We start from the raw sequence: 14,985 nt of genomic DNA on the forward strand, positions 1-14,985 counted from the left end.
AAATAAATGAAGATAAGGCTTTTACAGAGGTGTCATAAGGAAAAAACCAATGAGAATAACTCTATACTTTGGTACCAGTTAAATATTTTATGCCAGCAGAGAAGATGACAAGGCTTTTCTGATCTGTAATTCATGAAAAGTCTATCACTAATACTAACTGTGATAAATAAAACATGGCACTTATTTCTGACCTATATTATAAATCTGTATTAGAATTACACACAAAAAGATTAAAATTAACTCAATAATATTGAGAGAGGGTGTGAGAGAGACAGGAGAGAGAGACACACACAGACCGACACTAACTTCGAGAGAGAGAGAGAGAAAACTTAATTTACAAAACAGCTGACAGAACCAGATTCCCCAATCTGTGATCCAAAAAACAGCAGAAAAATAAACACACTCGAATTTTCTAGATTTGAACACTGCTGGATACTTACATCAATATTGACAGGTTCTATTGTGTTTATATGCACATTTGGAGCTGATGAGGACCGGTCTCGTTGTCCAAACTGATTTCGATGATCTTCATCTGCTGGTCGGAAAGGCTGTGGAATTGGAATGGATTTTGAAGGAGATGGACTGGTGAGAATTGGGGGCCTGGAAAAGTCAAGTGATTGGAAGATAAGATTTAGAGCAACTTTCTAGAAATAATAACATAGAAAAATGAATTATATAAAGATTCTGTTTTCATATTCTCAAATAAAACCTTAAAATAAAGGCAATGGTAGTAATAAAGGCAATGGCTTTTAAAAGAATTAGTTTAAAAAACTAATATAAGCTTACAACTAACACCAACAAAGTTGCTTTGCTCAAGCAGACCCTCCACGAAGTATCAATGATAAGAACACTGATTTTATTCAGAAAACTCCAGAGAAATCTCCAAATGGCTAGAAATTACCTATGGTTAATCAGCTGAAGAAACTCTTGTTCTCTAACATTATACAAAAATGTTCTAAGTACACACTAACTGAATAACGTCTGCTAATTATTTCTACCGTTGCCATTTCTTGATAGTTAAAGTCACTAAGATGAAATTTTTATGGGAAGTATTAGGAAATCATAAATCTTTTAAAAGCACACGTGTATTTCAGGTATCTATTGCTTTACACAATGTGTACCTATTGCTTTATACATGAGGTAAATTAAAATCCTGAACAAAAATGGCAAAAATAATTTCCAAATTCAAAAGATGTTTCTCAGAGTGTCAATCTCTCACAGTTTGAAATGTTTATTATGCCCAATAATTGATACAAGACACAAAGAATAATAATATATTAAACCTTAAAGCAAATTTTTTAAAAATTGCTCTTTGATGAAACTGTGACAGACTGGCCTATCCTGGTAAGTGTAGATAAAAAACAAAGTCTGTGATCTCTCACTGCCCCCAAAATGAAGCTGGCACTAACAGAGCACATTAAAGTTTTGAGAATAGATTGTAAACACCCATGAGAAGTCTATGTTCTTCAGAAAGAATATCCAAGGGAGCTGAGAAGTGAGTACCACTTGATTGATGAGGTGCGACTCAGTTAGCTCTGTCAGGACCAATGAATGATTCAATGCTAACAGCTTCTCTTCAGAGACTGGTTATTGTTGCACCCCATCTTATGCAAACTCTGTAACTAATCAGCAGTATCAAGTGGTTAATAAGACAGCCAGAAAGACAGCTGAGGGAATACAAAGACAGTTTTAAGAGGAGAGAGGGTTTAAAGAGGAATGAAAAGAAAATATAGTTTTGGACCAGATGAAGGTCGGAAGAGCCAAAAAAGCTGAGTTGTGACAAAAAGCTTCTAAATAAAATACATTACTAGAATCTGAACCATACCAGCTTAAGAGTTTTACTTCTTTGAAGCACCCTTTTAAAAGGGTAGGGAAAGAAATTTTAACTTTAACTGTTCATATTAACTAAATGAACCCACTTAGAATTGAAATAAAAATAATTGCTCTGCTGCTGCTGCTGCTAAGTCGCTTCAGTCGTGTCCGACTCTGTGCAACCCCATAGACGGCAGCCCACCAGGCTCCCCCATCCCTGGCATTCTCCAGGCAAGAACACTGGAGTGGGTTGCCATTTCCTTCTCCAATGCATAAAAGTGAAAAGTGAAAGTGAAGTCACTGAGTCGTGGCCCTTTTTATTATGATTAATTGATTAATTTTTAGTTTGTGACAAAGCTGTCTCTGCTTCTGCTTTAGACAGCCAATAACAGCCTTTGGCAAGGGATTTTAGGAGCAGGTAAAAAGAATTTTAAAATGACAGTATTAGCTTTTAGAAAGTTTTGAAACATGCACTGACTTTCTAAATACTTAGAGGCTAATTTAAAGTCTCAAGGCAGTAACACACTTTATGTCAGAACTTAAAAGTAGAAAAAGCCTAAACTAACTACAACTGTAGTGGGCGGTCTAATTAATATAATTGATCTGGTGTAGTGACAGCAAGTCATTCTCGAAACTTAATAATAAATGAAGACTATGACAGCAACATGTAGCACCTAAGTCAGAAATATGTATGCAAAGGACACTGGTCTTTATGTAGGAAAAACAAAAATCTGGATTAAATCTGATAAATGTTATTATCAAATGTAAAGAAAATGGATAAACTAGAAAATGTAGATAAGCTGTTTCTGTCCTTCTCTTCTCCTCCCACCACTCTGGTCCCACCATCACTACTATGCTTTTATCTCCTGGGCTCATTCAGATTCTGGAATTCTCTATGGTCCAGTTCAAATCCCACTTTCTTGATTAAATGTTCACTACTCTCTCTCACTATTCTCTTTTGTAAACATTGCAATATTTATCACATAGTTTAAAATAATATATCATAAATTGTAGATTATAATTATATATTAGCTTAAAACTGTTGGCCATTATCTCCTGTGTTAATGCTTTTTTCTAAATGGAAATCATATACTTCTGTATCTGATTATTAAAAATAAAGCAAGCACAAGGCAGGGACTCTAAATTATTTGTTGCTTGATTTTTTCCAAGTATGGTCCTACAACAGTCTATGTCAGTTTTAACCCTCTGTATCTATACCAAATGTATGACAGGTGTGATGAGTTACCTGGAAAAAAAAAAAGTCCTTAATTTAATGACCCAAATGTTGGAAATGTTTCTAAGCAACTAAAAGTTTAAAAAAAAAATCAGCTAAAGTAGCATGTCACTGAACAGCAGGAATCAAATCATACCCAATAGAATCGGAGGGGGGTGCAGAAGGGGATGAGCCACATGGAAGGGTAGTCTCTGCTAAGGAGGCCTCCTCCTGTGGTATTGGGTGGTGTTCAAAGAACTTGGAGACAAACAGCAAACTGTGAGGCAAAAACAAAAACAAAACAAAACAAACCTAACTTGTGCAAAACCCAGAAGCTTCATACACCAGTATACATTAAAGAATTAGCAAAAATTTCTGAGCTCAAATTGCATTTTCAGGAAAGACTGCTAAATTCAATTAGCTGTATTTCTGTCTGATAGCTTAGGGTAAAAAATTATATTCTACTTTCAAAGACAAGCTCAGAATCTAAAACTAAATGTTCTATATAGCAAATTTCTATATAGTAGAGAGGAAAAATTATGCTTTATGGTTAAGGAATTAGAAGAAAATATATCTATTGTTAAAAGGTTACATTATTATCATGTACTTTAAACTACTGAGTGGAACTCTCAAAAAAAAAAAGACCTTAATAGCAGTAGTGACAAAAAGACACAAAAAGATTAAAATTAACTCAATATATTGAGAGGAAGTGGGAGAGAAGGGAGAGAAGAGAGACAAAGACACTAACTTTGAGAGAGAGAAAATTTACAAAACAGCTGACAGAACCAGATTCCCCAATCTGTGGTCCAAAAATATAATAGTTAATTTAAACACTTAAAAACCATCTAAAAGTGGTATCTACAGGGAAGAGATCTTATATTAATTAAAAAAGAATATGAAACATAAATGAAATGTATAGCAAACCAGAATTACAATCTGAAGAGAAGTACTGGCTACACTACTGTCTAGCCAAACCTCAAATAATTCCCTGTAACAGCTCTTCTGTAAAGAAAACATCCACAGACTCTAAGACATACTAGTTTCACATTAAGAAAAGTTAAATGCAAAGTGGCAGAAAAGAAAAATCTTTTGATTACTTACTCTAGTTGGTCATAATTAACACACATCAGTGGAACCTCTGTACTACAACGCTGGTGAAATTTATAACCACATGTTTGACAGCGGAACCCCTGGAAAAGCAGCTTTCTACAGAAGTCACAAAATGCTAAGGTGAAAAAAGTTTTCCGTACCTGCAAAGTAAAACATCATGGAGGATTCTGTAAGAATCTTTTTAGAAATCAACTTATTTACTCTTTTGTTTAAAATAACAAATTTTTACTATGTTTGTTAGTCACTCAGTCGTGTCCAACTCTTTGCGACCCCACGGACCATAGACTGCCAGGCTCCTCTGTCCATGGGATTCTCCAGACAATAATACTGGAGTGGGTAGTCATTCTCTTCTCCAGGCGATCTTCCCAACCCAGGGATCGAACCCAAACCTGTTGCATTGCAGGCAGATTCTTTACCGCCTGAGTCATCAGGGAAGCCCAAGCCTATAGCACTTGGTATTCCTAGGTGGTTTCCCATTCAAGTACTAACCAGGCTCAACCCTGATTAGCTTCCGAGATCAGATGAGCTCTGGTGCATTCAGGGTGGTATGGCTGTAGACTTACTATGTTTTTACATCATGAGAATCAACTTAACCATGAAGAGTCTAAAACGAAACCAGAGGGTTCAAGATAACAGATGGACTACATGAATTTATCTCCCACTCACTATTCAATTAAACTCAGAAGTCAAGAAGATGGGGGATGAATGAAAGACTAGAAACTAATTTCAAGCTTTACTATATAAGAGTACAGGAGAAGGAAGTAATAGAGGTGAAAGAAAGAGTAACAGTACACTTGAATAATTCTACAAAGGAGTTAAGAGATGCTTATTGGTGTTGACACAAGAAACAATAGCATGCTTAAAGTTACAAAGGTATGGAACAGAGGAACCAAAAACCCCACAAAAACCGAAAACACTTCCAAGGAGGAGAGGAAAGAGGGGGAAAGGCTGTCATGTACAGATGATCTAATTTCCAATGGAACTGGCAATCAGTAAATGATGTCTAAAACTGATACAGAAGTTGTGACCTAAAGTTATTATTCAATAACATAAAAAGAATCACTAGAAGAGGTTAAAACAGAAACCATTAAAAGTTAAGAACGTAGTTATGTTGAACTGGTTCACAGAACTTTTCAGGTCTATTATATCCTTCTACTTTTCTGTCTATTCAATTGATTTTTGAAAGTTTGATATTGAAACTACAACTAAAAATCTTAATTTATCTACTTAAGAAATAATTGTAATATATAGTGGAACTATATGTAACCTTGTTGTGTATTTTCCAAGTCTCCTAGTCTCCTATGTCTTTTTTCAAATTTAAAAAAGAAAGAAGAAATAAAAGGAAAAGAATGATTTCCTCTATAGAGTGGCCTTAGAGGCTAATAAGGGTTGGGGCAACCCCTTTGCACTATTTTAAAAACTATAAATATTTGATTAAAAAAAAAACTATATATATTTGATTAAAATGTAATATACTTTGATTAAAGTGTTAAAAACTTACAAAAGAAAAAACTAGTTTATAATTAAAATTATATGAAAATCAGAATAACCTAAGTTAACTAAACTTGTTAACTTAGGACAAAGGACAGGAACATCACCTAAAAGATGGTAAGAATTACGTTTAACAAATTATCAGTTTGTTAGAGGATCAGAACACCTCAGTGTAGCTGTGAACATTCCTCTATGTGATGCTTACAGGGCAACATGTAGGAACTCCCTGTCAGAAGGCAAACGTGTCACATAAACAGAACTGTGCTAGGGAGGTTCTATCTTGGTAACAGACAAAACCAGAAATTGTTTACAACTGTTTGGTTTGTTTATGTAATAAGCAGAAAACATAAGAAGGATAAGTAAATGACAAATGTTAACAATGCCTATTTGGGAGTGATGAGAGCATAGGTGACTCTATTTTGCCCTTTGTTTTTTGCTATATATTCTCAAGTTTTCAGACAATATTAATCACACACAATAATAAGGAAAATACATTATGATCCAGGATATGGCTGTATTCTTATAATATTACTCTCTATATAGTGCACATCAGAATTTCTAATCCATTCTATTACATATAAATGCTTTTCATGATCCATTAAATTGATTTCAATACTCACTTCATAAAACTCTTGAATAAACACATATTTAACAGGATAAAATGTTATTAAAAGAAATGTTTCATAGAAAATGGTACCTTGGCATATCATCCATTCTGGCTTTTTGAGAATATTTAGATAAACTATTTGGATAGTTTTAAGAGTAACTCTTGTTTTCTTCACATTCTGGCTATGGATCAAGTTACAGAAGATATAAAAAGGCAACTGACTTGTTTTTAGCTTTGTTCCTTTTCCATTTGTATCTGGATATACAAGCAGTAAGAAAAAGCTTTTTTAATATTTATGTGGCTATTATTTACTAAGGCAAGCATCTTTTTATACTCAAGCATAATCTCTGGAAATTAGAGCACAGAAAAATATAAATAGTATTCATAGGAATCATCATTTTATAGTCATCTTTTTTGCTACATACTCATACTTTCAACTGCCTAATAATCTGCTTCATGAAGCCCTAATTTCTCTTCCTTCTTTAATCTAGTCAATTGCAGTCCTTCTTCCTGTCACTGACATACTTGAAAACTATGCATAACTGATTGCTTCTATATGTAAAGGAAGTGGGAGAAAAAGAGAAGGAAGGGAGAAAGGAGGGAAGCAGAAAGGAGAAAATATAGGTAGGCGTTTGAGCATAAACTGAGTGACATATACCTCTGTATGTATACCTTTGTTTATAAGCAGGTACAGGAAGATATATCTTTTCTTTTGGGCCACAACTTATGCTTATTTTGGAATTTGAGACATGAATGGTAAACTCATGTGGGCCATAGAACAGGCAATTTGCATGCATTGATTTGTAAGGTGTGGGGCTGTCTGAGGTTAGCATCTATGTAAAATGGGAAGGTCTGGAGCCATGCGATCTGTTTCTAATCTTGCTTTTCTACCTTTCCTGCCTCCTCCACCCCATCAATTCCCAAGGATTCATGGGATATAGGTAAATGCTGAAGGAATCGCCTTTGTTACAGACTATGAAACCAGGGGGCATAAGCAGCCTTCCTCCCATAGCCAACAAAATTCAGCACACAGAAGCAGAGAGAGGAATTCTTTCCCTTTCTAAGCAGAACACAGGCTTACTCTTGTTGCTATATGATGCTAAGAGCAATTGTTCAAAACCACAAATCTAACTAATCACACTGCTCCCTTGCCGATAACAGTCATTAAATTTCCAATGATTTTTGGGAAAAGTCCAAATCTTCAACAGAGAATACAATGACTCACATGAGCTTCAGTTCAGTTCAGTCGCTCAGTCGTGTCCAACTCTTTGCGACCCCATGAATCGCAGCACGCCAGGCCTCCCTGTCCATCACCAACTCCCAGAGTTCACTCAGACTCACGTCCATCGAGTCAGTGATGCCATCCAGCCATCTCATCCTCTGTTGTCCCCTTCTCTTCCTGCCCCCAATCCCTCCCAGCATCAGAGTCTTTTCCAATGAGTCAACTCTTTACATGAAGTGGCCAAAGTACTGGAGTTTCAGCTTTAGCATCATTCCTTCCAAAGAAATCCCAGGGCTGATCTCCTTCAGAATGGACTGGTTTGATCTCCTTGCAGTCCAAGGGACTCTCAAGAGTCTTCTCCAACACCACAGTTCAAAAGCATCAATTCTTCAGCCCTCAGCCTTCTTCACAGTCCAACTCTCACATCCATACATGACTATTGGAAAAATCATAGCCTTGACTAGATGGACCTTAGCAAAGTAATGTCTCTGCTTTTCAATATACTATCTAGGTTGGTCATAACTTTTCTTCCAAGGAGTAAGCATCTTTTAATTTCATGGCTGCAGTCACCATCTGCAGTGATTTTGGAGCCCAAAAAAATAAAGTCTGACACTGTTTCCACATCTATTTCCCATGAAGTGATGGGACCAGATGCCATGATCTTCGTTTTCTGAATGTTGAGCTTTCAGCCAACTTTTTCACTCTCCTCTTTCACTTTCATCAATAGGCTTTTTAGTTCCTCTTCACTTTCTGCCATAAGGGTGGTATCATCTGTGTATCTGAGGTTATTGATATTTCTCCTGGCAATCTTGATTCCAGCTTGTGTTACTTCCAGTCCAGCGTTTCTCATGAGGTACTCTGCATAGAAGTTAAATAAGCAGGGGGACAATATACAGCCTTGACGTCCTCCTTTTCCTATTTGGAACCAGTCTGTTGTTCCATGTCCAGTTCTCACTGTTGCTTCCTGACCTGTATACAGATTTCTCAAGAGGCAGGTCAGGTGGTCTGGTATTTCCATCTCTTTCAGAATTTTCCACAGTTTATTGTGATCCACACAGTCAAAGGCTTTGGCATAATCCAGAAAGCAGAAATAGATGTTTTTCTGGAACTCTCTTGCTTTTTCTATGATCCAGTGGATGTTGGCAATTTGATCTCTGGTTCCTCAGCCTTTTCTAAAACCAGCTTGAACATGAGCTTACTCCAGCCCTATACATGCTACACTGTAACATCCACCTCTCCAAGTACGTAGCCTCCATTCTAAACTTTTCTCAAAACTGAAAGGGTAACATGCTTTATTGCTGTTCCCTTTGTTTAGTGTAGACTTCCTTTCACTCATCTATCCTCATCCACCAGGTCTCAGGTTTGATAATTCTTCCTTTGGGAAAATTTCCTGATTCTTCAAAAGCCAGGTTAGAAATCTCTATTTTGTGTATCTACTGTACTTCAATGGGGAAGGAAATGGCAACCCAGTCCAGTACTCTTGCCAGGAGAATTCCATGGACAGAGGGGCCTAGTGGGCCCCAGTCTATGGGGTTGCAAAGAGTTGGACACTACTAAGCGACTAACACACACACACACACAGACAGAGCACTTTAAACGTATATAGTAATTAAGAGTCTTTATGAAAATTCTTAATTAAAACATTTATTTAGGAATCTCTATTCCGTGTATCTATAGCACTTTCAGTTCAGTTCAGTTGCTCAGTCGTGTCCAACTCTTTGCGACCCCATGAATCGCAGCATGCCAGGCCTCCCTGTCCATCACCAACTCCCAGAGTTCACTCAAACTCACATCCATCGAGTCGGTGATGCGATCCAGCCATCTCATCCTCTGTCGTCCCCTTCTCCTCCTGCCCCCAATCCCTCCCAGCATCAAAGTCTTTTCCAATGAGTCAACTCTTCGCATGAGGTGGCCGAAGTACTGGAGTTTCAGCTTTAGCATCATTCCTTCCAAAGAACACCCAGGACTGATCTCCTTTAAGATGGACTGGTTTGATCTCCTTGCAGTCCAAGGGACTCGCAAGAGTCTTCTCCAACACCACAGTTCAAATGCATCAATTCTTCGGCACTCAGCCTTCTTCACAGTCCAACTCTCACATCCAAAAAAGCTTGCTTTCATTTTCCTCTTGTGGCAAAGACCTGCCTGAGGCACTACTTCTAGGTCACTAACTTAGGTCTTCCTTTACCTTCTCATATCTAATTTTTAATTAAGAAGAATAACTAAGAAAAAGGATAGTCATCACTGTGAAATGTAAACAACTATTTTTTTTAATTCCTAAAAACTGAAATAAAAATTCTTAAGATTTATCTTCTCAAAATCCTACAAGTTGAAAACAAAATCAATACTAGTGAATGCCTTATCTCATGATTATAAAACTATCTGCTTCATGGTAAACCTGACATCAGGTATATTTTACACTTGTCCAAAAGATGCCTTATCTAATGAAGCACAAACCCAATTTCATTATTCACCACTAAAGGAGCCCCCAAAACACTAACCCCTAGGAAATCAGAAGAACCCAGCTGTTCTAATCCCAAAGGCACAAGGGAAAACACTTGATGCCAAAAGGGAAGCAATTACTATCCATCTAGAAAAATAAACTACACTTCAAATTTCATACACAGAAAAGTAAGAAATGCACTCCTGCCTTATAGATCATTCTAATCTTGACTGCTGCCTACTCATTCAGAGGACAGGTTCTCAAGCTCTGGGAACTGTACCCTTATCTCTGAGGTAGAGAGATTCCACTGTTCCAGGCCTCAGGCTGGAGACGCTTAGCTTAGACTGCTGCTGCTGCTGCTGCGTCACTTCAGTCGTGTCCGACTCTGTGCGACCCCATAGACAGCAGCCCACCAGGCTCACCTGTCCCTGGGATTCTCCAGGCAAGAAAACTAGAGTGGGTTGCCATTTCCTTCTCCAATGCATGAAAGCGAAAAGTGAAAGTGAAGTCGCTCAGTCATGTCCGACTCTTCGAGACCCCATGGACTGCAGCCTGCCAGGCTCCTCCATCCATGGGATTTTCCAGGCAAGAGTACTGGAGTGGGGTGCCACTGCCTTCTCCAAAGCTTAGGCTAGGTTCTGGCAAATGCAAAAACCAGATAAAGCGAGAAGTATGGAAGGAGAGCTTAAACATCTGTCTTTCTTCAGTCCTCAAGGAAAGCTATTGCACTTCCATTACACTATCTTTCAGAAACATTTACACAAGTGTGTCAAGGTGTATGCAGAATCTATTTACCATGTTTAGAATGGATTTTTTAAAAAAAAAACTTAAATGTCAAAGAGGAATGGTTAAATACACTGAATGCATATTCTTATGGACTACTATGTAATCATTATAAAGCTAGGTGTAATGACATGGAAAGATGCCTATGATGCTGTGCTTAACACTTTTTTAAAACGAGTATCATACAAAATATAATTCCATTTTTAGTTTTTTTTCAAAAAGGAAAGAAATGGAAAATAATGAAGGAAAATGAAGGAAGGAAAAAAGGAAGAATATTTTTGGCTTGCAGATATAAGAACACACATTTTATACACAGAAAAACTTTGGAAGACTACACAATAATCAATTATTAACAACTATTTACCTCTGGTAGGGTACTTCCACGTTTTTACTTGATATACTTTCATACCATTCAAAGTTTTTAAATGACTATTACTTTTTAAAATTAAAGACAAAGCATAATGATTAAAAAAAAAACTTCTTTAATATGTGGTGCTTTTTTTCTCTTTAAAGAATAAAACTGATTTTCAACTTAGGTAAAAAAACAATGTCAAAATTATTCATCTCAAACCTCATTCTTTAAATAAAAACTCAAAGAACTTGATGATTTTTGACATTAAAATATAAAAAGTACATACAAAGTTGTGTGTTGTAAGTGGAACATTCTCCAACACTTCTACATGCAATTCCTCTCCAGTAAGCCAGGAAATATCAGTGTCCCAGCCAATTGGTTTCTTCTCCCTGAAAAGCGTAGACACAGCCTTTCTTGGTTATCATACCTAAAAAGCTTCATATACCTCATGCTGAAGATATGAAAGTTGGTTATTGAGGGGCTAGTAATGGTGAGGGAGTTTTGACTCCCTAGTCTTCCATCGTTAGAAATTTAAATGGCAAAAAATTAATTTTTAAGTTTACCCCAAATAAATGTATCACTCTTGGACAAACAGCAGGGTAAAGAGATGTACTCTTTTCTTCAAGTCAGCTCCAGAAAAGACCTACAACAGCAGAAAATGGATTGTTCCTGGGGTCCAAAAAAAAAACCAAAAAAAAAAAAAACCACAGGTATGGATTTACCTATCCATTCAAAGAAAAAGAGTACTCAAGGGACAATATGCCCCCAAAAAGGAGATCTCTTTTTTTCTTTTCCAGATGGGATTCAAAATTGGGAATGGCAGGGGTGGGGTCATGGCATAATTTCATGCTTTCTGAAAAATAATTCAATATAAAATGTTAATTTTGATAAGTCTTTGGTGAAACTATGAGTTTATATTAAAAACAGGAGTGGGAAAGAGTCCATTATTCAAATAAGAAACAGAGAAAATGGTTTAAAATTTTAAGAATCTTAAACTCCATATAAAGCCATTTTATCAGAATAATAAACACCATCATCACACAAAATTATCTAATGTTCACTCTTCAAAGGGCATACCAGACTTGTCTAGGCTAATTAACTTAGTTTTTTTTTTTTTCCTGAGGTTGATTTTCAATACCCTAGGTTTGGGTAAAAACCTTACAGAAAACCTCAAAATTTAGTATCTGATGTTTTTTCCCTTTTTTAAACAAAGTTTCACATCACATACAAACCATACCCATCCTGAATTCTGTAAACAGCACAGCACTCTGGGATTAGACCTCTCATCATCAGTGCCTTCTTCAGGCTGTCTCGGACTGTGACTCCACACCGTGCAGGTACCTAGGGTATCACAAAGTCAGGACATGAGGTAGAAGAAGTAAATTATATATTTTTTCACATCACTGAAAAAAAAACCCCAAACCCAGTAATTTACCTTTATAACATTTTGAAAATGTCATATGGATTACTATGTCAGAAAATTATTTCTAGGGCTAACTTAATATTAATGGAAAATTATGACTCAAACATCTATTATTACTCACCAACTTAAGGCAAAATCAATTTTTAATTTTTTATTAAAATTACAAAATATCTTAAACACATAAAAGAAAAGAAAATGATCACTAAGTGCTCTCTGCTGAGAAATAATAAATGTCAACATTTAAAGCAAAATCAATTTTCATCCAACATTGTTCAAAGTTGAAAATGGTAATCCTTCAATCATTATCATGATCCTTAAGAGATCTCTTACTGATCCTAAACATAGAAGAGAATACTTGTCTTAATGTATACAGCTGATATTTGTTGTTTAGCATTCCTATTTCCTCTGGGAACCCACCTTTCCCTAAAAACCACATGGTACTTGAGAAGTTATGAATCCAGGGTCACTGCTCTTCTGGCTGCACATGACATAAGCTGGCTAATCAGTTTCCCATATCCCAGATCCAGGGCTAGATAGATGACCCAAACAGTACTACAGTTCTTCCTTTCACTGACAGATCGACTCTGGTTGACAGAAGTTTCTTTCCTATTGTCAAGTTCCAAGAAGACAGAAATATGGATTCCCTAATGGTTATCTTCCCTAGTACACTGAGAAAATCTGGCTACAGAATGAAGCTAACTTAAGAAGTAGAGATGACATTAGGAGTGAAGAGAGAAGAGGTATTGAAAAGAGAGAGAAAAAGAATCTTCCTGTATATTTGAAGTCATCTCTACCTTGGTCTTTTCTGCCAGTGACTCATCTCTCTTCTTATTAATTTGAATAATTTAAAACTGAAAAAGAACTGACAAACACAGTGTGGATAGACTAAGATGAAGCAATGGGAGTTCAGGTTGGTCGGTTTTTAGGCGGAGAGGGGAGTGGAGGGTGACAGACAAGATGTGTTAGTTAATTAAAAAATTAAAGGTTTCGTTCTTTTAAATCACTAAGGTATTGAGCAAACCAGAAGTTTCTAAAGAAATTGGGACTCTTATGCCAGAGGTGAATTGAGTGAAAGTGAATATAAGACAGATGAATTTAAACAGTATGTCAATGGGCAACAATCCATAAAGCCAAATTAGGACCCAAGATTAGAAAAACAGGAGACAGATTTTAGCTCAATATAACTGTTAAAACTATCCAGCAAGGGAAAAGTTTGAGGGAGTAGATCCATCACCGGAAGTATTCAAGAGACCAGATTTGTACAGTTGATCCTCTAAATTCATGGATTCTGTATTTGCAAATTTGCCTATTCGTTAAAATTTATTTGTGACCCCCAAATTAATACTTGCAATGCTTTTGCAGGCATGCACAGAAGACTGAAAAATTTGACCTTTCCCAGCTGAGGTTCGGAGAAGGCAATGGCACCCTACTGCAGTACTCTTGCCTGGAAAATCCCATGGACAGAGGAGCCTGGTGGGCTGCAGTTCACGGGGTCACGAAGAGTCAGACACGACTGAGCGACTTCACTTTCACTTTTCATTTTCATACGTTGGAGAAGGAAATGGCAACCCACGCCAGTGTTCTTGCTTGGAGAATCCCAGGCTGCTGTCTATGGGGTCGCAGAGTCAGACATGACTGAAGCGACTTAGCAGCAGCAGCTGAGGTTAATCAAGGTGATATGCCTTCTTTTCCTAGCTCTCATACTGCAAACAAGTGCCCTATGCCAGATGACTTTTAAGTTAATGGACCCCAGCCTGCTGTGAAGAAATAAATAATCCAGGGGCCAATATACAGAGGCCATCTTTGGCTCATTTATAATAGTAATCCTGTACTTGTCCTAGGAGCAGTTTTTCAGTATTCACTAATTCAGTGTTTGCAGGAAATATACAGAAAATAACTACTGCCAATAGTGAGAATTGTCCATACCTTCCAGAAATAACGAACAGAAGGGAAAGCTGACTTTTCCCCTCTGCTATTCGTATTCTGCCTACTTTAAACTTCTTAGGTGGCAACCCTATCTTTAGTTTTAAACCTCATCCAATCTATCCTATCCCGTTATCAGTGAAATCTTTTTTAAAAAAGGTATTCTTAACGTGTGTGTGGTGCTTGCCAGATACTTCTGAGAACCTGATGAAAGCCTTAGAATCATCTCTTTGAAACATAAAACTTCAAGCCCATCTATGGACTGCTGAGGAGTCCACTGAACTCAGAATTTCATTCTGTGATATAACCTTACATTAGTCTTCTCAAATTTTTCCAGTTAATTATAGGGTGAAATTCAAATTTCTTAATACAGCATACAAAGTCATTAGTGGACTGCGACTATCCACCCTTCAGTTTCTTTGGTAATTTCTCTCATGCACTCCTGTAATGCCATCTTCTAATATAGCTAAGCTCCCTTATGCTTCTCTGAACAGGTTGATCCCAAGGTGTATATATGTTTCATCAGTAGGCAAAATTTTGGTTTCCCACTCTTATCACCAAGGGAAGTCATCAATCTGTCCTTCATCCACTTCAAAAGGCTGATTTTTG

At 36.9% G+C, this 14,985-nt stretch overlaps 1 protein-coding gene and 1 pseudogene across 7 annotated transcripts in view; both read right to left on the minus strand.

Annotated features, from left to right (window-relative positions):
* The window catches only part of BRAF (B-Raf proto-oncogene, serine/threonine kinase), a 157,105-nt gene that overhangs the window by 55,899 nt on the left and 86,221 nt on the right, over positions 1-14,985 (minus strand). For 6 of the 7 annotated variants that reach the window (XM_068973430.1, XM_068973428.1, XM_068973425.1 and 3 more), the window contains 5 exons: positions 12,268-12,371; positions 11,317-11,419; positions 4,127-4,275; positions 3,183-3,302; positions 441-600 (listed from right to left, as the gene is read on the minus strand). In XM_068973430.1, coding sequence (XP_068829531.1) covers positions 441-600; positions 3,183-3,302; positions 4,127-4,275; positions 11,317-11,419; positions 12,268-12,371 — 636 coding nt within the window. Of the gene's footprint in view, positions 1-440; positions 601-3,182; positions 3,303-4,126; positions 4,276-11,316; positions 11,420-12,258; positions 12,372-14,985 lie in introns of all 7 variants that reach the window. The other variant, XM_068973426.1, reaches the window with a different exon arrangement.
* Positions 4,576-4,694, minus strand: LOC138080484 (5S ribosomal RNA; annotated as a pseudogene).

This window comes from Capricornis sumatraensis, chromosome 5 (assembly GCF_032405125.1).
Source record: "Capricornis sumatraensis isolate serow.1 chromosome 5, serow.2, whole genome shotgun sequence".
Lineage (NCBI taxonomy): Eukaryota > Metazoa > Chordata > Mammalia > Artiodactyla > Bovidae > Capricornis > Capricornis sumatraensis.